The following is a 25,402-nucleotide window of genomic DNA, read 5'->3' as shown; positions in this document are numbered from 1 at the left end:
AAGAACTATTCAGTATCCGGTTTCCCTGAGGGTGTGTCTTAGAAAATTGGTACACCCTGTGAGGCCTCAGGTCACTGTGCTTTTCTGCCCAGCAGGTGGTGCCCATCAGCCTGTAACTCCAGACTGGTGTAAGGAGGTGTGGCGTGTGGCTGTTTTCCCCCAGGCTCTGGGGTCTGGTTTTGAATGGAAGGTGGGTAGTAGAGCTGGGCCCCACCTCTTTCCTCTTAGGGAAGATAGAGCCCCAGGGAGAAGTCATTAGCATTTGAATGATCTCTCTCTGCCTGTGCTATCTCCACCCTTGTCTGGATCCGAGCACTGGGAACTGAAGATGGCTGAGGCTTTCTCCACTGAGCCGAAACAGGGATAGAAAGCCCCGTTCAGTGCCAGTTCGCGGCCACCCTCCACCTCTCCAAGGTCAGTCGTCACCAAAAGCCTCTGTCTGCTTTTTGGGGATTTGTAGCTTGTATCGAGCAGTCCACGTTTGTTAATTAAAACCCCAGTTGGAGCTCAGCTGAGCTGTATTCACTTGCTAGGAGAGAGCGGCTCTCTAGCTTTGCAACTCAGGCCGTGGGGGGAGGGGGCCCCCGGCTTGGATCCGCAGTTTTTACTTACAGATTTTATGCTGCAATCTTGGCATTCCTCTGAATTCAGATTGGTGTATGATGAGTGGACGGTCATGTTTGTCCCTCCACAGTTATTCTGGATTATTTACTAGTTGTTCCTGGTTGTTTATTCGTTGTTCCAGGAGGACTAACTAGCTTCCACTCCTCTCTATGCTGCAATCATAGAACCTTCCCTCCTTCTTTATCTTTTATAACATTGTTGTATTTAAAATTATTATAGCTACCCAAGCTTTTTTCTGATCACTACTTGCATGGAATATCTTTTTCCATCCTTTGACTTTCAACCTATTTGCATCTTTGGTCTAATATGAGTTTCTTGTAAACAGCATATAGATGGCTCACATTTTTTAATCTATTCTGCCAGTGTTTGTCTTTTCATTGGGGAGTTTAATCCATTAAACATTCAATGTTAATTATTGTAAAAGAAGTTCTTACTTCAGCCATCTTATCCTTTCGTTTTTATTTGTTCCATCTATTTTTTTTCTCCTTTAGTCCTTTTAGTTACCCTTACTAATCTTCTTTTCTGTATCCTCCTCCAGGCCTCTCTTTCCTATGTTTTCAATCAGCAGAACTTCCTTTAGTAGTAGTTCTCATAGGGCCGGTCTCTTATTAACGAACTCTCAGCTTCTGTTTATCTGTGAATATTTCAAACAATCCCTTATTTTTGAAGGACTGCATTGCTGGATAAAGAATTCTTGGCTGGTAATTTTTCTCTTTCAGTATTTGAAATTTATCATACCAGTGCCTTCTCACCTGCATGGTGTCTAATGAGAAATCAGCACTTAGTCTTATTTGGCTTCCCTTTTCACTTTTCTCTTTGCTGCTTTCAGAATATTTTCCTTTTGTTTGGCATTTGATGGTCTGATTAGAGTGTGTCTTCTAGTGGGTATATTTGGATTTATTATTTTTTGGAGTATGTTTGTCTTGGATTTGCATATTTATGTCTTATATAAGGGTTGGGAAATTTTAAGCCAGTATTTCTTTGAATAGTCTTCATGGCCCTTTTCCCTTCTCTTGTCCTTCTGTGACACCCATGATGCATATGTTTGTGCACTTCATGCTCTCAATCCTTTCCCTGAGGCACTGCTCAAATTCTTCCATATTTTTCTCCATTTGTTCTTTTGTCTGTCTGTATTTGGTTGTCTGTTTTCTAGTTTGCTGATTTTCTCTTTTGCCTCTTTAAATCTGTTGTTTTGTGTTTCCAGTATATTTTTAATTTTATCTACAGTGTCTTTTATTTCCTTAATATCTATAATTTTTCCAGATTCTTCTTTATGTTCTTCTCATGTCTTACTAATGTCCTTTATCTCTTTATACACATTTTACTTCATTGTTTTGAGTTGATTCAGGCAATTTGTTCGAACATCCTAGATTAGTTTTTCCAGATTCTGTGTCTCCTCTGACTTTTTTATTTGCTCCTTTGGGCCATTTCTTCTTGTGTTTTAGTATGCCTTGTGATTTTTTTGCTGATACCTGATCATCTGATTATTTGATGGGTATACTTTGAACATCTGTTTCTCTCTCTTGTCTAGGATTTAGTTTTTGCCTGGGTGAGTATTAGGGCACTGCTTTGACAGTTGCTTCATCTTAGCCACAACGGGGCTGGGTACCCGTGCACAGGTGTAGACCAGTTCCGGTGGGCCTGTGATAAGGTCTGGAGAGGCTCTGAGATGCCCTGTAGTTCCTGCACTTTCTGGCCTGCTGAGCAGATGGCACTCTTCAGTGAAGCTGTTTATCTCCTGGAGCCCAGGCCGCGTCTGACCTGGTTGGGCTGAAACTCAGGGTTCCTGTGTCTGGTCTTTTCTTTATGAGTAGTGTTTTGATTACTGATATAGTCTCTTTCCTTGCTATAGTTGTAAAATTGTTTATTTCTTCTTGCCATGTGTTAAAGAGCCCATGATATATTATATACATCCTATTTTGTACAGTCATTTTTCAAGTCAGTTAAGAGAAGAAAGAAGAAAACGTGTGTTAGTAGTACCTACTATAAGTGTATAATTGCCTTTACTGATGCTCTTTGTTCACTCTTGTGGATTCAGATCAGTGTCTGAGGTTACTTACTTTCAGCCTGAAGAACTTGCGTTTGTATTTCTTATAAGGCTGGTCTTGTAGCAATGAATCCTCGCAGTTTATGTCTCAGGAAGTTTGTTTTTGATAGTGGCTTTGTTGGGTAGAGGATACTTGTGTGACAGTTTTTCCTCAAGCCTTTTGGCCTGCGTTGTTTCTGCTGAGAAATCAGCTATTAATCTTGTTGAACGTTTCCCTTGCTGCTTTCAAGATTTTGTTTTTGACTTTTGACATCTTTACTATGATTTTGTTGTGTGTGTGTGTGTGTGTGTGTGTGTGTGTTTCCTTGTATTTATCCTTCTTGGAATTTCTTGATCTTCCTGGTTGTGTAGGCTATTGTTTTTCAGTAAATTTAGGAAATTTTCTGTTATTATTTCTTTTTGTATTTCCTCTTTCTCTCTCTCTCCTGATACTTCTGTTATTCATATGTTGTCTGGTGTAATGGTGTCCCACATTTCTCTGAGGTTGTGTTCATTTTTTTTCATTCATTTTTCTCTCTTCTTTGGCTTGCACAATCCCTATTTATCTATCTTCAAGTTTGCTAATTCCTTCTTCTGACAGTTCAGATCCACTAGCGAGCCTCCTTAGTCAACTTTCAATTTCAGTTATTTTCTTTTTAACTCCCCAAATTCACATTTGGTATCCCCTTCCATATATATATACTTTCTCTCTCAATGATATTCTTTATTTGAGGCAATGTTGTCATACCTGCCTTTATTTCTTAGTCTCACTTTGCTTTAGTTGTATGAGCATATTTGTAATGACTGCTTTGAAATCTTTTTCTATTAAATTCACCATCTGTTGGTTCCCACAGGTAGTTTCTGTTGCTTGCTTTCTTCCTGGTGTATGGGTCATATATTCCTGTTTCTGTACATGCCTTGTTACTTTTTGTTGTTTGTTGGGGGACTGTTCCATACTTTTACAATTGGTGTCCATGCATCGTTCATTGTTAGTATATAGAAATGTAACTGGTTTTTGTATGTTCGTCTTGTATCCTGTTATCTTGCTGATTCCTCGGGATTTTGTATGTAGGAAATCATGTTATCTGAAAGGGACAGTTTTATTTCTTCCTTTTCTGAACTGTATACCTTCTATTTTTTTGCTTGTGCTGGCTATAGTTTCTAGTACTATGTTGAATAGCAGTGGTAAAGGCTGATATCCTTGCCTTATTCCTTACCTTAGGTTGAAAACTTTCAGTCTTTCACCATTGAGCTTAATGTTAGCTATAGCGTTTTTTCCTGTACATATTCTTTATCAAGTTGAGAAAGTTCAATTCTCTTCCACTTTTTGAGAGTTTTTTAAAAATCATGAATGGGTTTTGAATTTTATCGAATTCTCTTTCCACATCAATTTATATGATCATGTGATTTTTCTTGTTGGGGGATTACATTGATTTTTAAATTTTCATCAAGGCCTGCATCTCCAGAATAGAGTCCACGTGATCATGATTTATAGCTCCTTTTACATATTGCTGAAGTCTATGTTCTAATACATTCTTAAGGATTATTTGCATTCATATTCATTTGAGATATTGGTCTGTAGCCTTGTTTTGTAATGTCTTTGTCTTACTTTGGTGTCTTACTTTAATTCTCAGAAGTTTGTTTTTGATATGTCTTGGCATGGATTTCATTTGATTTATTCTCTTTGGGGTCATTCAGCTTCTTGAGTCTGTAAGTTCTTATCTTTTGCCAAATTGGGAATTTTTTCAGCCATTGCATTTTCAAGTATTTTTTTTTTCTGTCCCCACCCTTTTTCTCTTCTCCCTCTTCGACGCTGATAACACAAATAAAAGTGGTTGAGGAACAAACCTGTGTTACTGATTTTGAGTTGGCAATGCCATTGTGAACTAATGTGTGTGTGCAGGTGCACACGCATATACACACATTATATATATGTTTTATCTTACTCTGTCCACTGAAAGAAGCAGTGTTTAAACCAGTTGTAGTGAGGCACTCCTAACAACCAGATTGTGATCCTGAAATATCATTTCCTACTTAAACACAAACAAAATAGGGCCACAGGGCTTCTTGGGTTAATGACTGATTCCAGATTTGTATCAGAAAATGTACAAGATAAGTCTGGAACATTTGGAAATATCAGATTATGAGGAAGGTATCAAAGCCCACCAGAGTCATGTGAAAACTACTGTGGAACCAGCATGAAGAGGTTCTCATTGGGCCAATGATCGGACACTTTGATATTCTATAATAATAATAATTGCACTGAATTGAATCCCAAATAGTGAAACTCACCCAAAACACACATGCACTTGCTCACACACACCTCCCTAATTGATCACTTTCTGGGGATGGCAGCACTGATTACTTATCTTGAAATCTGGGTACACAAAAACAACCAAACCTTTCTTACATAAACTCTTCCCCTGGGTAAGCAGACAAGCAAGAGCAGAACTATTTCTTTTAAAATTTATTCTAACTGGACAATGAAAATGAAAGGTAGCGTGTCACCCTTTTTCAGTCTCCTATGAAATAATGGTTGTAAGCCTTGATTGTGAGTGGGTGCTGGCTCTGAAGTAGCACAGAAGCCAGACATCGTGTGTCTTGGTGAAAGCAGGTGACTCTGTGTGTTATTGCTGAAGGGATCACACACCAGTGGGAGCACGCCTTGGTCCAGTTGCCAGTTTTACAGGAATGTGTTGAAGTGACCTTGAGTTTACAGCCAGCAAACTCCAGACCTGGGATTTCCAGCACATAATTCTGAGGATAAGAGAGGGGTGGAGTGGGATCCTGTGGATTAAAAGTGAGTTATAAAACATAGCAAGTTTTTATTTTTTTGTTGTTGTTATAGCACAACTTGCATATTTCAAATGGATAAAAAACTAGTATTATTTACAGTATCTTAAGCTAAAATGCCTTTGAATGGGAGCTTTCTTTCCAGTACTTTGAAGTCTACAAGATGTATCTAGAAAATTTTACTGCTGTGGAAAATGAAGACTGCTTAAATTGAATGGGGGTGGGAGGACGGCCTGTGGTTTTACTTTTTGATTAATTGCTGTAACATTGTCCTTCAGATGGCTGAGGGAGTTTCATATTTTCTTTAGATATTGTGAGGTGCTGAAATTCTTGCAGGACAACTTTGATGCTATATGAATTCTGCCATTTTGTTAGCACTGATACAGCTCTTTGGTCCACCACTCCATTAGAGCTATTAACTCAATTTATATTAAGTTTTGTTACAAATCTTGCAAAGGGGGGTGCTTCTGGGTATTTATGTCCACATTCTATTTTAAGCCTGTATATTTGGTTTTCATAAATGGTCCAAGCCTGTGGTGCTGCCATCTTGCTTCGCTGTCCCTCAAAGGCAGGCCCCTTCTTCACCCCCCACTCTTTTCTGGCCCTTCCATAGCAGGTTTTTAAGAATGGGGAAGACTAAACTAGGCTGTCCAAGGGTTTATATTTGGGTGTGGTCAACTCTAAGCTGTGTGATTGCATTCTCTTTGGAAGGAAGGGAGGGGCTGTGGCACATGTGCTGTCTTCTGGGGGCCTTGCTGTTGTTTTCAAGGCTATCTCTGCCAACAGGATATGCTTGTTGGCTTTCTGAAATGGCTTTATGTTACAATTAAAAATTTAAAAATCCTCAAAAGTCATTTGAGTTAATTCTCTGTGTGGTTCAATTACTGATTTGTCAATATGTTTTATATGCTTCCTTTTTGTTTTTAGGGATTACTTGTTTACAAGTATGATGTAGTTGGTTTTTTTAATTATGCAAACATGTTACATGGTTTCAAAGTCAAATGCATAAAAGACCTCTTCAGCAAGGTCCATCTTCTGCCCCTGTTCCCTCCCTCCCACTGTAGGTGTCTCACACACAGGCACTCCCTGTCTCTGTCCCCCCATCCCTAGCTCTTAGATCTGAGGTATTATTCTTCTCTGCACTGCACAGGGAAGATCCTAGAGATCTTTCAGTCACTTCACTCAGAGGGCTTTCACATCTTTTTACTGCTGCATCTGCTCAGTTTTATTCAGCTACTCTCCTGACTGTTCCCAGCCTTTCTGTTATCATAAATAACAGAAACACTTTTGTGGTGAATGATCTTGTGTGTGTGTGTGTGTGTGTGTGTGTAGTGTGTGTATGTGAGATTTTGTGGTTTTCTGGTCTACCTTTAACATAGGTTCCACGAGTGGGGTGATAGCTTGGTTGACATGTAAAGGATTGTTATAATTAAGTGTTTATCCATGTTTAAAAATTAATAGTGGTTTCGGTATGGTAATAAAACTTACCAATGCTTTAGCATTTTAGCTGTGCTTTTACTATTAAACATCTGTTTTATGGTGATAAATCTGATATTTTATTAGCAAAATAATATCACCCACCCTTCTATATTTTGTGTATATATGTAATAATTTGTCATTATGAAAACATAGATTAATGTTAGAAATGATCAATGTAGCCTTTATAGAATTATTAAACGTTAGCCAACAAAACCAAATGGGAGGTAATAAGTGATTTCAAAAGAAAAATAGTTAATTACCCACACGTCTTTTCAGCAAACTCGTTTTGAGAATCAAATAATACTCATCTAAAATAAAGGCTTTTAAGGTTTTTTATTAATGAGAAAAGCTTGATATATCATTTCAGTTACCTGTGTTGCCATGGGCTTGTGGTTCCAAAGTCCCTGAGGCTCAGAAATCGCCTTTTATTCCACAACTGAAGGGTGATGATCTTTTCTTCTTTAATTCCAAGGTTCATGTTTTATTCGAACTGATCAACTGGATGGCGAGACAGACTGGAAGCTGAAGGTTGCAGTGAGCTACACACAAAGGCTGCCGGCCTTGGGGGTAAGCAACAGCCCGATGACACTACGATTTTCTAATTCTTAGTAGTAATTTCTATATAATTAGGACATTTCTGTTTATACCAGCTAACCAATTTAATGCATTGAGAATTTATTTTATAATTTCTTTATTACTAATGAAGGGTCATTGAAAATTATGTCAAAAGAACTATGGCACATAACCTGTTTTAGATGTAGTTTTGAATGTTTCTGTTGGCTTGACACTTATGTTTTTCTTTATTTTTCTAACTGTCTCATTGAACTAATTTTCAAAGTTGAGAAATTTTGGTGGGTTTAGGTGAGTCCATTATTGCTAACTGACTTACTCCATGGTGGTTTTGAAGACGAGAGGATTCAGACACTGTAACTTAGTCTAGTCTTCAAGATTAGCTTGTCTACTTCAGCTTTTTTCTGTGAAAGGTAGAGAACCCTCTTTGATTTGTAGGAAGTGAAACCAAGGGAAGAAGCAGGGATACATTTTCTAACTTCTTCCTTCACCCTTGCTGAGTTTTTCTGTGCACCTAAGGAATAGCCAGGGGGCGAGATTAGAGAACAGCAACCTTGATGGATTTCTGTTTCCTCATAGATCTGCAAAACAGATCTTTCACAAATGTTGTGCATCTCCTGATGCGGTACACATCTTCCTTTTACAAAGCTATAGCTTTGGGTGTTGGGGTTTTATTTTCTTTTCATTTATATGTGGTGTTCACCTGAATGAGAGAAGCTGCTGCTTACGTGAGCTGCTGACATTCGGTAGAGAGTCAAACAGGACTGAGATTGTTTAAGGACACTCTTTGATCCACACTGCCATTGATCAATGGAAGGACAACTGGGTGATGTAGACCCAGTCATTCCCCTCAGCCTGGTTGGGTTGTGGAGGAGCAGCCGCAAGTATTGCATCCAGAGCCTTCCTGATTCTTGTGTATAGTGGAATTTTTGGAAACTGAATATCTTTGAAATGTGTGACAGGATAAAGATGACTTGGAAATATTTTGTAGTTGGTCTCTGGGTTGAAACCCATTGCTTTATGTAGTTTATTTATCTTTTCCAGAATCTGGTGGACACTAATGAGAGTTTGCTTATTTTTTCATTTGCCCATTTATTCATTCATTTAATCATCAAATATTTATTGACCATCTGCTGTGGGCCTTCTATGATTCTAGGTCCTGGAGCCATGAGACTTATAGTGTTTGCTCTTATGGAGTGTACAGTCTCATGGGGGCAGGGTGTAGGGAAATAAACAGGCAGGCCCGTGTACACCACAGGAGGTAATGAGGAGTTCTCACCCATAGGGACACGGATTAAGATTAAGAACTTCTGTTTGTTGGGGTAAATAATTCAGCCTATCACATGAGATATTGTCTTTTCAAAATAAATAAAATTTGAGGAATAAACTTCCATCTGATAAAAAATATGTTTTAATTTATACTTCCTTGATTGTTAGTAGGATTTAAAATTTTTTTTCCCACATGCTTATTAGAAACTAGTATTTCTTATTTGGTTAAAAGTTTTTCCAGGTCCTTTACACATTTTTTATTGATGTTTGCCAATTAAAAATTGTGTATTTGCTTATGTGTGTGTTTATAGTCCTGTCTTTCAAGTTGATAAGACCAGACATATACAAACATGTACAATCCTGCTTTTAATTTCTCCTTCTTAGACAAGGAGAAATATTTTACTTTCCCTTATTTTCACCCAGAGCACCATGCAGTCTCTGTCAGTCCCTAGGTTAGAAGGCTTTTTTGAAAATCATATCCAAACTGTTGTACTTGATCAGTGTTTCTCACTCAGAGCAAGGTAGCACTCCAGTCAGATTTATTTGTTTTTATTGTCTCTTAATTCCAGATGCTCTGTGATTGCTTATTTAAATTCCATAGGACATTACACGTATAATTTATGTAAGTTAAAAGATCTTTTGTTGTTATGTTGGGTGAATGAAGGAAAACAAGTCTGCTGGACCAAATGTTGAGGGGATTAGAGAAGTTAAACTTGGCATTGACTCTTTCCAGTTGAGCAGCTGATCTTTACCTCCTTTATAATTAACAGAAACAGTGGGCAGCTTTTATATCATTAGGTCACATGCCATGATGCAGCACTTGCCTAACCTGGCCGGGGGTTTGGTTTGCGTGCAGCAGTTCCCTGGGTGTGTGGTTGTTGCATGGATAGTTTAACAAGAAAATATCACACTGTTTTCAAGAGTGTCTGCACCACTGGACATTCATTCATTCCCACCAGTGAAGTCTGAGTGACCCAGTCTCTCCATATCCTCATCAGCGTTTTGTGTTCTCATCTTTTATTTTAGTCATGTTGTAGGTATGTAGTGATAGCTCGTTGGGATTTTAATGTGTATTTCCCTAATGGCTAATGATGCCAAACATTGTTCCACATGCTTGTTTGCCATCTGTATACCTCTAGTGAAATGTCTGTTCATGTCTTTTTAGCAGCTTTTTTTGTGTAGATTTCTTAGAATGTTCTCTGTACATGATCATGTCATATACAAAGAAGACAATTTAACTCTTTTATTCCAATCTATGTGCCTTCTATTTGTTTAGCTTGTCATATTGCAGTGGCTAAGACCTCTGATACAGTGTTGAATGTAAGTGTTGAGAACTGTCATCCTTGCCTTGTTTCTAATCTTAAGGGAAAAACATTGTCATTCAATGTGTGATGATGGCTGTGAGTTTTTCATAAATACCTTTTATCAGCTTGAGGGCGTGCTTTTTATTCCTAGTTTGCTGAGAGGTTTTTTTTTTTTTTTTGGTCATGCTTGAGTTTTGGATTATTCAACCACTTTTTTGCATCTATTGCTATGATTGTATGGTTTTGCTTCTTTTTTTCTGTTAATATGTTGAATTATGTGGACTAATTTTAGACGGTTATACCAACCTTGTGTTCCTGGGCTAAATCTACCATTTAGTCTTGCTGAGTATTCTTTTCATAGTATATAATTTGCTAATATTTTGTTAAGGACTTTTTGTGCTAATGTTCCTGAGAAATACTGGTCTGTTTTGATTTTGTCATAATGTCTTTTGTTTGGTATCTAGGATATCTAAGGGCACGCCAGCCTCAGAAAATGATTTGGGAGGTATTCTTGCCTCCTACATTTTCTGAAATAGTTTGAGTAAGATAGATGTTATTTCTGTTTTAAATGTTGAACAAATTCACCCTTGAAGCCATCTCGGCCAGGAGTTCACTTTGTGGGGAACTATTTAATTATGAATCGAATTTTAAAAAATAGATACAGAGCTAATCAGATTATCTGTTTATTGAAGATTTATATTTTTCAAGGAATTTGCCCATTTCATGTAAGTTGTCTAGTTTAATGGTATTGCATTCATAATATTCCATTACTATTTTTCAGTGGTTGTAGGATCCTTTTTCATTCCCAATATTGGTAATTTTTGTGTTTTCTTTTTTCTTGAGCAGTCTTGCTAGAGGTTCATCTATTTTGTTGATCATTTCAGAGAACTAGCTTTTTGTTTCATTGATTATCGTCAGTTCATTTTCTGTTATTTATTTCTGCTCTTATCTTTCTTTTCATTCTTGGTTTGTGTTTAATTTTCTTTTCTTTGTTAGCTCTTAAGGTGGAAGTTAGACCTTTGATTTAGACCTTCTTTTCTGTTGTAAGCATTTAGAGCTATAGATTCCTTCTAGGTACTACTTTACAAGCTGTTACTCAAAATTCTTGATGTAATATATTTCATTATCATTTAGTTAAAAATATTTTCTAATTTGTTTGTGTTATCTTCTTTCACTGCTCATGTATTTGGAAAGTAGTATTTATTTGCCAAGTTGTTGGGGACTTTCCTGGTACCTTTTGTAATTTATTAATTATTTAATTCTGTTTACATTCTAAATCTGTACTGGTGCCCCAGGGTTGCCATGACAAAGAACCTCAAACCTGCGGTCTTAAAACAGCAGAAATCTGTTGGCTCCTGGCTCTAGAGGCCAGAGGCCAAGGCTGTGCTCCCTCTGAGACCTGTGGGGAGACTCTTCCCCTGCCCCCTCTAAAGCCTCCAAATAAAAGCTTTTAAGGATTTTTATTAATGGGAAAAGCTAGATGTATCCTTTCTATCACCTATGTTGCCTTTTTCTTTTAGCTGAACTCATTCCATCCACAGGGTCCCTATTTCCAAATGCAGTCACACTGCAAGTGCTGGGGTGGGGTGGGGCAGGATGGGGTGGCAGCCTAACCCACAGCACCCCAAATTCATGTTCTTCTCACATGCAGGATGCATTTACCCGATCCTCACGTTCCTGGAGTCTTAACCCTTCCAGCATCGATTCTGGGTCCACAATCTCAGGTGTCGAAGACCCCGAGTACGGCCCATCTTGGGGCAAAAGTGCCCTTACGTAGACGTACAGTTCCAGCCCCTGAGCATCAGTGAGGCGTTTCTCCGTGCCTGGCCTACTGTGTTTGCAGATTGATTCTCCCAGGCTGTTGCTTGATTTCTGAGTCTATACTATCTTTGCCATATACATGTCTTAAATTTTATTTCATCTAACATTTGTTTTTCCCTTTATCCTTATGGATTTTGCGTTGTGCCTAGAAGGCTGTAGTCCCACCAATATTCATTTATAGTTTGTATCATTTCCCAGAGATAACCAATTTAAGTGTTTATCAAGAGGTAGAATCTAAAAATGAAAAGCCAACCATTAGCATTCACAGGATTCAAATTATTTGAATTTCTCATTCACAGCAGTTCCACCTAATGCACACAGCCCCATAGAGAAGAAGGTTCACTTACATCGTTTAGTCACTATGGCTAGGAGATTGTTTTAGCATCAAGGTCCTGTAGGTTCTTTCTTCAACTGTATCTTTCTTGAGATGGAGTTTTCTGTTTACCATTATCTTCCTTTTCTAGCTCTTTCTTTCCTCTGTCTCCTGGGGTTTTCTCCTTTTTCCTAAAAACTTAGCTTCTATAAGATCATGAAGACATTTGTGTAGCCTGTTGACTGTCTAATGTAATTTGAACTGATTGCCGGGTTAGTGCTTCTGTTTCTTGGTTTGCATATTTGTATTCTTTGTATTCTTTTCCTCTTTTTTATAGTGTACATCCTCAAGTAATTTCTCTAGGATTGAAGGGGTAGGTAAAGATTATGAATCGTTAAATGACTGAAAAAGATTTTAATTTGCTTGAACAACTTGAGTGGTAGTCCCTCCCTCTGTGTCTTACCTTTCTCCCTTGTTGGGCCTCAGAAAATCCTTCAAAAAATTCTGAAGTGTCCTGGTAGTAAACAGTTTGGAAACTGTTGTGCTAAAGTAATAATATTTTAATATATTTTACTTTGCTAAGACTAGTGGAAAAGAAAATGCGGAATAAAACTCTATATTGGAAAGACTTTGTCAGAAAGAAACTAGGTAAAAAAGAGGATGTAGTGTATGAGGATGATAATATAAACCTCTAGAAAATGCAAAACAACCTTAACCTCTAGAGGCAGAAGGCAGATCAGTGGCTGCCTGGGCTGGGAGTTGGGGACAGGGCTGCAGAGGTGCATAGGGATGTGGGGGTGGCGGAAATGCTCACTGTGTGTTCCATTGTGTGCACGCTTAGCAAAGCTCATAGAGTGTATACTTTTAATGGGTGCAGTTTGTGCATGTAAATTATCTTAATAAAGTAATTAAAAGTCCACTGTGTTTATTATTTATAACTGTGTGTGTTATTCTCATTGCATTGATCATTAAAGTGGCATTTTATTATATTTAATAAGGATGTTTTCTTGATTTTTATTAATGACAAAGGTATAAATGATTACCAAAGTATTCACTTTACAAAGTTATAATATTCATGGTTGATACAGTTGATAAAGAGTATGATTAAACAATTAGGTAAAATAACCATATGGTAAATGAAAACATTACAGTTTTTGTTATGACCATAAAACCAAAAATCTGTATATCTTAGAAAAAAGAAAGCTAAACTAAATTTCTGATTCATTGCTTAATTTAAATTTGTAGCTAGCTCCATGTAATTTGTCATATTATGTAGAGACTTTTTTTTTCATTGAGGAGTAAGCTCTTCATTGTGAATGCAGGTGTGGCAATTTGGTTTTTAATTTAATAACTCATATGCCCATAATTGTCACCCATTTTGCCTTTTTTGTTTCTTGAATATAATGGATTTGGGGAATATTTGATGTGTTTACCTGTTATTTTCATCATCCACTGTGATATGCAAAATAAATAAATCTGTGAACCTATAGCTTTTCTTGAAGAACTGATCAGTGGTTGCCTGGATAGTCTCTACAGATTGCCAAGGACAGTCTCTACAGATTTTGTTGTATTCACAAACCACTTAATAGGATCAGAGAATTAAAATTTCAACAAGTCATTTAATAATAGCTGTGCTGCAAATCCTGTAATGCCTGATTGGATTTCTTGCTGTTTCATAGTCGTGTGCAAGGCAAGGTTTTCCGGCACCACAGACATTCAGGAAATATGTTTCTGGCTTTTGTGATCAAGCAAATTTATTAACAACAATGAGGTCACAGTAATTTTCAATAAATCATGACTTGCTGATTTATTTCAAAAGATCCATATCGCAGTAAACAATACCGTTTACATTTAATTAGTTTTATTGAACGAAAGGCAATTTTATTTGTAATGAACCACATGTTATGATTAAGGATGTATTTTAATGACCTTTAAGTAATGCGAACAAATGTTGCCCTTGACCTAATAGCAGAGGCTTTCCTACATTATTGAAAACTTCAAAATGATTTTTAAATTATCGTGAAAAGCTCCAAATGACATTCTCATTATTGTGCCATTATTCAGTCATTTGATGTCTAATATACTAGATGAAATGCATTCCTCTAAGTGTTCATGTGCATGTAGAAATGAGGATTGTTGCTAGCTTGTTCTTTATCTCCATATATCAAAAGGTAGTCTGTGATATAAAGACTTCATTTTTTTGAAAATTACTGCTGCAGTGTAGTATTTAAATGATGAGTGATTCTCAAACTTGCCTTGTCTCTAGAATCATCGGGTTGTTTGTTAATAATTCTGTAAGTCTAAATTTATTATACAGTGTGTTTCTTCTTGTGTAAACAAGCCTGACTTAATTAACTTGAAAACAAATTTTTGGTCGTTAAAATTTAGTCTGAGCTGCAGTAACAGAGACCCACTGTGGTGAAGTGGTTTGGTCAACCTTCCTGTAGCCAGCCAGTCTTCCCGCGTAGTGTTTCTGCTCCAGACCTTGAACACTGACACGTCTCTACACTTCCAGACTCCCTTGGTGGCGTGTGGATTAGCTTTCACAAAGCAAATGTACTCACAAAGAATTTGTAAGGCAGAAATGAGGAGGTATTGCCTTTCTGTCCTTGAGCTGTTTTCTTGGTCTTTCTGTCATTCAGAGGCTTCAGGCTCAGCACGATAGTTGCCATGTAGGCAGTGGTGTCCTCATCCTGTACCGTTTTTTGTAACATTCCAAAAGAAACTTTGGAGGTTCTGTCATGGACTGCATCCCCTCCTGTGATTTTGAAAGCATCACATTCTGTATATTTAATCCTTTTTCTGCTTACGAGATCTAAAATGGTTTCTGTTTCCTATACCAGAACTTGTTTGATACACTCCACATCAAAAGAGAAGTGTCTTCTTCCTCACTTAACAGCCAGAGGTGGTAGATGGTGCAAGGCTGATAGGCGTCAGTGTGTGACCTTCATGTGTGGGTCCTAGACTGCTGCTCCAGTTTGGCTTGTGTCTGCATTCTGGCTGGCAGAAGTGGCGAGGGCTGTGGTAAGGGTATTTCCTTCCCTATTAAGGATACAGCCCAGACCTGGTGTGCAGCACTTGTCATCACAAGCTGTTAGCCTGAATGCAGGCACCTGGTCATAGTGAGCTGTGAAGGATGCTGAGAAAGCATCTTTATGGGGGAAGCCACACACCCATCCATAACATGGAGGTCCTGTTGTAAAAGCAGATGGAAAGTGTGGTGGAAAGCAGTGTCTGCCATACCATTTCTTCATTTTCCGTTTCTGTTGAATTTCTTTGCCATGAGGGAAGCAGATTTTCTCTTACAATGCTCACTCAATGGTGTACACTAAAACCTTTCGGTCAGATCTCTTGGAGGATTTTACTGCCCCGAGAACAGAATGTTCCCAATAGGTTTGTTTTGATTAACATTTTTATTAGCAACAATTACTGCACACTTATTCTTCAAGGAATTCTGAGAAATTTACAAATTTGTATGTTCATCACTCACCTAGATTAAAGTAGGAAATAAATATTAAAAAGTGAAGTAGAAATATGTCTTCTAGAAATAAAAGAAGCCATGTCATTTTTAGAAAGTTGCATGTTCTCACTTAAAGAATATTTTCTTTATGTGATAGAGGAAGGCATATGGCCTACCAGCTCGATGTCCCATGTGGAGAAGAGACCTAGCAAGAAATATTCCTGTGCACACAACAGCAAGTTCTTGAGAATGCAGGAGTAGAACCACCATGAAGAGGAAGACAAGTGTAATTGAAAACCTGGCCCAAAGGAATTAGATGATTCCAGGAATAGAAGAAAATAAAATAAAAGCATATATTTTAAGAATCTGAGAGGATATTGCAGTCTAATAGATGGAAGCTATTTAAAAAGGACCAAGCTAAAAATGAGAGCTCTTAGAAATGCATATGATTTTTGAATTAGGATTGCTATTCTAGTTTGCTAATACTGCCGGAGTGCAAAACACCAGAAATGGATTGGCTTTTATAAAAGGGGGTTTATTTGGTTACACAGTTACAGTCTTAAGGCCATAAAGTGTCCAAGGTAACATCAACAATTGGGTACCTTCACTAGTGGATGGCCAATGGCGTCCGGAAAACCTCTGTTAGCTGGGAAGGCATGTGGTTGGCGTCTGCTCCAAATTCTGGTTTCAAAATGGCTTTCTCCCAGGATGTTCCTCTCTGGGCTTCAGCTCCTCAAAAATGTCACTCTTAGTTGCTCTTGGGATGTTTGTCCTCTCATAGCTTCTCCAGAGCAAAAGTCTGCTTTTGATGGCCGTCTTCAAACTGTCTCTCATCTGCAGCTACTCTCTCATCTGTGCATTCTTCAAAGTGTCCCTCTTGGCTGTAGCTCCTCTTCAAAATGTCACTCTCAGCTGCACTGAGTTCCTTGTGTTTGTCAGCTCATTTATATGGCTCCAGTGATTCAATTTAGACCCACCCTGAATGGGTGGGGTTACACTTCCATGGAAATTATCCAATCAGACTCATCACCCACAGTTGGGTGGGGTGCATCTCCACGGAAACACTCAAAGAATTACAATCTAATCAACACTGATACATCTGATCACACAAGATTACATTTAAAAAATGGCATTTTGGGGGACATAATACATTCAAACCAGCGCAGCTATTGTATTCTTGGTTGACAGAATTTTTTTTTTTTTTTTTTCTGCTTCAGCACTTCAGATATTTTGTTCCATTGTCTTCTGCCTCCATTATTTGCAATGAGAAGTCAGTAGTGTTTTATAGTTGTTCGCCCTTGGGTTATTTTTTTTTTCTCCTCTGGGTACTTTCAATGTTTTTCTTTTTTTCTTTATCTTTGGCTTTTAGCAGTTTGACTTTGATATACCTAGGTGTGTTTTATTTTGTTTCTTTATTTTAGTTATATGTCTTGGGCTTTTCAGGGCTTCCTGAATTGGTACGTTTATGACTGTTAACAAATTTGGCATATTTTCTGCCATGATTTCTTCAAATAACTTTCCTCCCCATTCTTTTTCCCCACTTCTGGGAATCAATGTGCAAACAAGTCAGACTTTTGATATTATCTTAATGGCATTGTAATTGTATTCATGTTTAAATTTTTTTCCCTTTATTCTTCAGCTCCAAATCTCTTGACCTGCCTGTCTCAATTCACCAACTCTATACTGGCATCTCCAGTCTGCTGTTAAGCCCATCTATTGAATTTATTTCAGATGTTATATATTTTTTTATTTCTAGAATTTCTTTGGTTCTTTTTCCTTAAATATATTTTCTCTTTCTCTGATGCAGTTTCCTATATATTTATTCTTTACGAGAATATTTTCCTTTGTCTTTGAGATATTATAATAGCTCCTTGATTATCTGTTAATTCTGGTAAGTGGTCATCTCAGGGTTAGTCTCCATTGCTTGCTTTTTGTTTGTTTTTGAGGATGGATCTCATGTCCTTGTTTTTCGTATGTCTAGAGATGGTGAATTGTATGTTAAACATTATTAATGATACATTGTAGAGACTCTGGATTCTGTTATGTTCCTTTGAAGAGTACTGGGGTTTTGTTTTGTTTCACCTGACAGTTAACTGGACTGAAATCAAACTCCAAACTCTCTCTCTCCTGCAGTGGGCAGCAGCTGAAGTCTGTATTTGGTTCTTTTAGTCTAGTTGGGCTGCCTGAAATCTGCCCTGTGTGTGAGAAGTAGTTCAGAAGTAGTTCTCCTTTGTTACAAAATTAAGATGTCCCTTTCAATAACAAACAGACTTAGGCAGAATTTATGCACAGGATGGAGAGTGCGCCCTCTGTGGCTCTCCTTTCTGAGAATCCCCCTCACTTTTCAGCTGCGCTGGGTGCCCCATTCTCTGACTTCCAGTTCTTAAAGTCTGTAATCTGTGGCCTAAGTGTTACCTGCCACAGCCGACTGAGACTTCCTCTAAGGCAAGAATAAAGCACCAAAAAGCAAAACAAAACAAAAATACAGATGCACACACAAAACCCAACAAAACAAAACTGATAAAAATGGCAAACTCTGGGACTAGGGTCTCCAAGACCACCCCCAGGTTTGAGAATGTGCTGGGCCTCCCAGGACTCAGTGTGTCGACATACTCTCAGCTTTGATTTATTACAGTGAAAGGATTCCGAGCAAGGTCAGAGGGGAAAGGAGGCGCAAGCTTCCAAGGGTCCTTTCCCTGTGGGGTCAAACAATTGAAGCCTCACTTCCCAGCAGTGAGTGGTGATAGCACGTGTGACATGCTGTCCACCAGGGAGGTCCCAGGGTTTTTATTGGGGCTTGTCATGTGGGCACCCTCTACTTTGCACATACCAAAATCCCAGAGTCCCAGAAGGACGGTAGGTATTCAGCACAAACCACGTTGCTTACACAGTTTAGGCCAGGGAGGCCCCTTATCAGTTAGGGAAAGGGAGGACCCCAAAATCCACACTCTCAGCTGCTAGCTGAGCACCCACCTTGGGAGCAGACCTTCCTAAGGATATCAGTCTCACCCCTCTCTGTAGCAAAATTATTATTAGTGGGACCCCACGCAGCAGAGTGTGGGTTGCAGATAAGTCTTTTGCAGGTCCTGGACTCAGCTGGTTAGAACAAAGCCCAGTGACCGGGAAGCAAGGCATGCATGATGTAGGCTTAGCAGGGAGTTGATTCAGAATGCTTGGAAAGGCAGCCCAGGAGTTTTCCTGTAGCCCGGGGGAAACTTGCAGAACAGTTCAAAGCCCTCCCCTCCCCCACATCTACCAGGGTTTAATTTTTTTCTCCTTTGTTACAAAATTAGCATGTCACATTCAACAATCCTAACTTTACACATTTTCTTTCATCTTCTATTCTCACCCAGACCTTTCATCTGGAAGGAGTCCTTTGCAAAAGGGATAAAAGCAATTTCAATGAAAACATTTTTATACCACGTAATCAGAAAGACATCATACTCACCAACTGATCAGGATGAAATCCTGAATCTTCAAGAATTTCCTAATGGATTTATATACCCCCCCACCCCTCTTGTCTTGATCGTTTATCCTGGGAGTAGCCCTTCGGGAGGCGGTGGCCTTTATCCCTTAGCTGTGCTCTGGGCTGTGTGTGCCCGAAGAAGGGTGAGGGAAGAGGTGCGGCTGCCAGTGTCAGCACCTCAGCTCCTCTCCTCTTGGTAGAGAGTTAGAGAACAAAACCTAGATGGACAGTACATGTCACAGTGTTTCATAGGGACCTTGGGAATAAGGCAAGGATGGCAGCCTGTCTTTCATGACTTCTGTCTTTCATGACAGATCAAGAAAATCACCCATGCTCAGAAGGCTGAGAGATTTGATTTGTCCAATGTGTGTCTATCTCATTTAAACTTCTTTTTACCTTGCTCTAAAATGAGTTGAGTATGACTTCTCCTCTTTGGTTTCTGTTATTAACATTCTTTTTTTTAAATTAATCTGGTTAGTAGTCACTGTATTGTTGTACCAAACCTATATTAATCATACAGAATTTTCCTCAAATTTAGAAGTCTGCTTGATTCCCAAACCAAGCCTTCTGTAATTATCGTTAGGTCTAGATGATGCCGTTTGTTATTGCGATCGCACTGATGCCATGGAGTAGTCAGCCCTGTCTTCCTCCAGTGAGACTGGAAGTACAGGCGTCATGGAGACCAGGTTACTTACCCCTAACCGTGTCAAGGCCCTTCATGGTTGCCTAACATTTGCACCAAATGAGAGAATTGAGACAAATTGAAGTGAAATTCCTTAACTCTTTCCTCATCTGGACTAGCATCATAGTCTATTTCATTTTAATTGAATTTCCATTTTTTGAATGACTTCAGGAAATATAGATTTTCTTTTTACTACCATATTTTCTTTGTCCAGGTTTCTGATAGCCAATTGGGAATATTAAAAAGAACAACTATATATAAAGAATTAAAAAACTTTACCCTAGAAAAGTTCAAGTGTAAATAATGACTATTCATGAATATTAATTTACCCAATGTTACTTTGGTTCCATGCGAATCAAGTTGAAAAATTCTACAGCATATTTGGATTGTACCAAACTTGATTGGTTACTTTACATCTACAATATCATTTACGTATCATTTGCTTCATACCTCTGTGCTTTTGGAATTTTGTCTTATTATAGGAAATACAAGGTTGTCATTTTCCTAAGTGTGGGATTACCACACAAAAGACGTGCAGAGTCACTTTTTCCTGGGGTATGCCTGTGTGGGTTATGGTTTTACCAAAATCCAAACAGACAATGAGCTTTTTAGTTCTTTGTGGTCTCCTGATAAAAAATAACCATGCTTCATAAAAAAAATAAAATTTATTGTAAATGTATCTTCCACTTAAAATAACCTTTATTTTAAAGGAGAGTATATACAGTTTGAAAAACAACAAACGTCCTTTTGCAATTATCATAAAATAAGGTGCTTAGCTCTTGTGTATGGATACTTTTTGGTTAATCTTTTTAAAATAACCAAAGAATGGAGAAACCTAAAGCTTATGCCTTTCCTGCTACAAAATTCTAGTTCTGTGTTAGCCAAAACCTTCCTCTGTCGCCTTGTGTGCGTGTGTCCTGGGGAGGTGGCTCAGCACACTGTCTCCATGGCACTAAGATCACTCACTTGGTTATGAGATGGTGAGTGCGGCAACAAAGCGGTGTGTAGCCAGAGCTAGGAGTTTACTATTAAATTGTTTCATAAAATGTATGTGGAATTATCATGATCACTTAAAGCCCCTGGAACCTTAAAATACTCAGGCACAGCTGCACCTTAAATGTTTAAACTCGGACTCTTGGGGAACCACCAGCACCACCACCACCACCCTCACCACCACCCCCACCCCCACCCCTTGTATTTTATAAGCATTTCCCAAGTGTCTTTGAGCCACACCTGTCATTAAGTAAGAGAGATGGCCATTCCTCTGTTGAGCTTAAAAATGGTTTCATTAGTTTTCTTTCATCCTTTTCATAGTGTTGACACATGAAATGTAAAAAAATCAACAATCACTTTTGGTAAATCATAAATGAAATTATTAATTGGTATTTGAAAAATTTCCAAGTAATTTTTCTTAATTTTAAAAATGGTAATTAATTCAGATGTTCTGTATTTCAGGACCTTTTTTCTATCAATGCTTATGTTTATGCTCAGAAGCCACAACTGGATATTCATAGTTTCGAAGGTACATTTACCAGGGTAAGTTAAATCTTGTATTCAATACAAATATATTCATCATGTATGTAACCTAAAAAGACCAAAATTCATTTTGAAAGAGTAATTCAATCAAGCCTAAATTCACAAATAGAAGTTTTGAACTAGAAAGGAAAAACATAGAGAACATTTCAAGTTCTTAAATGATCCTGTCTTAAATTACTGTTTTGGATGTATTCAGTACAGTTTTTCTCATTTTGAGCGCATTTACTGTTGATAAGATCCTTCTCCCCTAAAGCAGGATGTCAGTGAAATGAAGTTAATATGATATCCATATTATTTCTAGTTTTTTATTAGCTGGGTGGATGGAAATATATGTATATGTATATCATGTATGTAGGTATATATGTATATATGAAAATGTGTGTTTCAGTCTAAATACTTTTCATTATTATAGAGTTTTTGTATTATAGTTTGAAGTCCCTCTGTCCCTGACTATTTAATGGGATTTGAAGGACCCAACAACTTTTTAATTTTTATGATCTATACTGATACTGGAAGTGCTTTATAATATTTCAGGGATTTGAATTTATTACTGTATTTTATTTTTAATTGCTTCATTTATTTTTAAAGATTTCTGTTGGTGCAGTCGTTTTTGTTTCACCTTTGGGCACACAAGGATTGGCAAGCAGTCATTATTATTTGAAAAAGTGTTTACTGAGCTTATATTTCATGCCAGGTAGTGTACAAAGCGTGGAATGCCAAATGAGGAAACCTGCAAGGCAGTCAGAGTCTTGTGTCTGAGATGAATGGTGCATCATAACTGTTTGTTTGCGTAAGGGCTACAATAGAAGCATGTATGATACGTTTATGACAGCACAGAGGGGGAGGTGTGTTCCGATGAAGTGTCCTGGAATGAGTTCTGAAGTAAATGAAGATCTTTTTCAGTTTTTTAAAAAATATTAATTATTGAGAAAACATGTTCTTACTGAAGTCTGTTTAGTGTATGTGAGAAAAAGTGATACAAAAAGGCGCCCTTGGTACAGTAAATTAAGAGAGTTAAACACTCAAACACTGTGAATATTTTGGAATGTTATTTGTGCCCTCCTGTTCCACAGATGTGTATTGCTGTGCCTTCCAGACGCTGGGAATGCGTTTGCTAGACAGTGTGTGGAAGCACACCAAGGGCACAGAGAGCAGGGGGAGCACGGCTGGGAGCACCGCGGCCTGCAGATGAGGGTCACCGGGGAGCCTGAGGGGCTCGCGGGCAGGGGGAGCGGAAGGCGGCAGGCTGGATGCCAAAGGTTTTTTCAAATGTAAGAAACCCTCTAAGGACTGTTAGCTTAGAAGAGAAATGTTAACACTGGCATTTCAGAAGTGTCCTTTAGACTTCCTACTTCCGTTGGGTTAATGGTGGCAACCTGATTTTACTTAGCTCCTCACAGCCTCACATTACCATACAGGCCAGGTACTGAGAGGAAATAAAACCATCTGTGGCTCCTATCTATAGCATAAAATATGGAAATGGAAAATTCTACAAACACAAGCAAACTTCAGTTTAGTATAAATGGGGAAAAACATCCAAAATAGCTCAGTCAGCTCTGGAGATAGGATTGTGCAGAAGAAAGGAGGATCTTAGAGAATTCTAACGTGTGTGAGAGACGCATCAAATGTACTATTAACTGTATCCCATGATGTACATTAGGATTCACTGTATTGTACAATCCTATGTTAGTTTTTTTAAAAAGTGTTATTCTGGTAATGTATATAGCCTAAAATTTCCCCTTTTAATCACATTAAATATGTAATTCAGTGCTATTAATTATGTTCACAATGTTGTGCTACCACACCACCAATCCATTACCAAAACTTTTCCGTCAACCCAAATAAAAGCTTTGTACAATTTAAGCATTAACTTCCCATTCCCTACCCCCACCGCAGCTCCAGGTAACCTGTATTCTAACTTCTGACTCCATGAGTTTGCTCATTCCAATTATTGCATATCAGTGAAATGATACACTGGTTGTATTTCATTCAACATAGTGTCTTTAAGGTTCATCCATCTTGTCTCATGAATCAGGACTTTATTCCTTTTTACAGCTGAATAATGTTCCGTTGTAGGTATATTACCAAATTTTGTTTATGCATTCATGGGCTAATGGACATTTGGGTTGCTTCCATCTTTTGGCAATTGTGAATAATGCTGCTGTGAATAAACATTGGTGTGCAATATCTGTTCAAGACCCTGCTTTTGATTATTCAAAAAAATTTTTTTAAATTAGAGAAGTTGTACATTTACAGAAAGATCACATTTAAAATATAGTATTCCCACATCCTGCTTTCAATTCTTTTGGATATATACCTAGATATGGGATTGCTGGATCATATGGTAATACCATGCTTAACATAATGAGGAACTGCCAACTGTCTTCCACTGCAGCTGCATCATTTTACCTTCCCACCAGCAATGAATGAGTTTTCCTTCTTCTCCACATCCTCTCCAACATTTGTAATTTTCCGCCTTTTTTTTTTAAAATCTTCATTTTATTGAGATATATTCACATACCACGCAGTCATACAAAACAAATCATACATTCGATTGTTCACAGTACCATTACATAGTTGTACATTCATCACCTAAATCAATCCCTGACACCTTCATTAGCACACACACAAAAATAACAAGAATAATAATTAAAGTGAAAAAGAGCAATTAAAGTAAAAAAGAACACTGGGTACCTTTGTCTGTCTGACTGTTTGTTTCCTTCCCCTATTTTTCTACTCATCCGTCCATAAACTAGACAAAGAAGAGTGTAGTCCTTATGGCTTTCCCAATCCCATTGTCACCCCTCATAGGCTATATTTTTATACGATTGTCTTTGAGATTCATGGGTTCTGGGGTGTAGTTTGGTAGTTTCAGGTATCTACCAACAGCTACCCCAATTCTTTAGAACCTAAAAAGGGTTGTCTAAATTGTGTGTAAGAGTGCCCACCAGAGTGACCTCTCAGCTCCTTTTGGAATCTCTCTGCCACTGAAGCTTATTTCATTTCGTTTCACATCACCCTTTTGGTCAAGAAGATGTTCTCCATCCCACGATGCCGGGTCTACATTCCTCCCCAGGAGTCATATTCCACGTTGCCAGGGAGATTCACGCCCCTGGGTGTCTGATCCCACGTAGTGGGGAGGGCAGTGATTTCACCTTTCAAGTTGGCTTAGGTAGAGAGAGGGCCACATCTGAGCAACAAAGAGGCATTCGGGAGGAGGCTCTTAGGCCCAGTTATAGGGAGGCCTAGCCTCTCCTTTGCAGCAACCGTCTTCCCAAGGGTAAATCCTGTGTTAGAGGGCTCAACCCATCAAACCACCAGTCCCCTATGTCTGTGGTCATGTTAGCAACCATCGAGATGGGGTAGGCCAATACCCCTGCATTCTCCACAGGCTCCTCAAGGGGGCTCTACATATTTTTTTCCTTTTTTTTTTTTAACTTTTTTTTTTTAATAAACTGTATGAAAAATAAAAAAATAAAAAAATAATAATTAAAAAAAAATACAATAAAAGAACATTTCAAAGAGACCATAACAAGGGAGTAAGAAAAAGACAACTAACCTAAGATAACTGCTTAACTTCCAACATGTTCCTACTTTACCCCAAGAAAGTTACCTAATATAGCAACATTTCTGTGAACTTGCTCCTACTATATCCATCAGAAATTAACAGACTATAGTCATTCCTGGGCATCCCCAGAATGATAAATAGCTTATCTGTTCTTCTTGGATTAGTGTTCCCCCTTCCTTAATTGCTCTCTATTGCTAGTTCCCCTACATTCTACATTATAAACCATTTGTTTTACATTTTTCAAAGTTCACATTAGTGGTAGCATATAATATTTCTCTTTTTGTGCCTGGCTTATTTCGCTCAGCATTATGTCTTCAAGGTTCATCCATGTTGTCATATGTTTCACCAGATCTTTCCTTCTTACTGCCGCATAGTATTCCATAGTGTGTATACACCACATTTTATTTATCCACTTATCTGTTGAAGGACATTTGGGTTGTTTCCATCTCTTGGCAATTGTGAATAATGCTGCTATGAACATTGGCGTGCAG

At 38.2% G+C, this 25,402-nt stretch overlaps 1 protein-coding gene across 9 annotated transcripts in view; it reads left to right on the top strand.

Moving 5' to 3' along the window:
* The window catches only part of ATP9B (ATPase phospholipid transporting 9B (putative)), a 415,099-nt gene that overhangs the window by 178,473 nt on the left and 211,224 nt on the right, over positions 1-25,402 (top strand). For 8 of the 9 annotated variants that reach the window (XM_037805661.1, XM_037805663.1, XM_037805662.1 and 5 more), the window contains 2 exons: positions 7,395-7,489; positions 21,263-21,343. In XM_037805661.1, coding sequence (XP_037661589.1) covers positions 7,395-7,489; positions 21,263-21,343 — 176 coding nt within the window. Of the gene's footprint in view, positions 1-7,394; positions 7,490-21,262; positions 21,344-25,402 lie in introns of those variants that run through there. The other variant, XM_037805665.1, reaches the window with a different exon arrangement.

The sequence above is a fragment of the Choloepus didactylus genome, chromosome 16 (genome assembly GCF_015220235.1).
Source record: "Choloepus didactylus isolate mChoDid1 chromosome 16, mChoDid1.pri, whole genome shotgun sequence".
Classification (NCBI taxonomy): Eukaryota; Metazoa; Chordata; class Mammalia; order Pilosa; family Megalonychidae; genus Choloepus; species Choloepus didactylus.
This window is presented reverse-complemented; position numbering and strand designations above follow the sequence as displayed.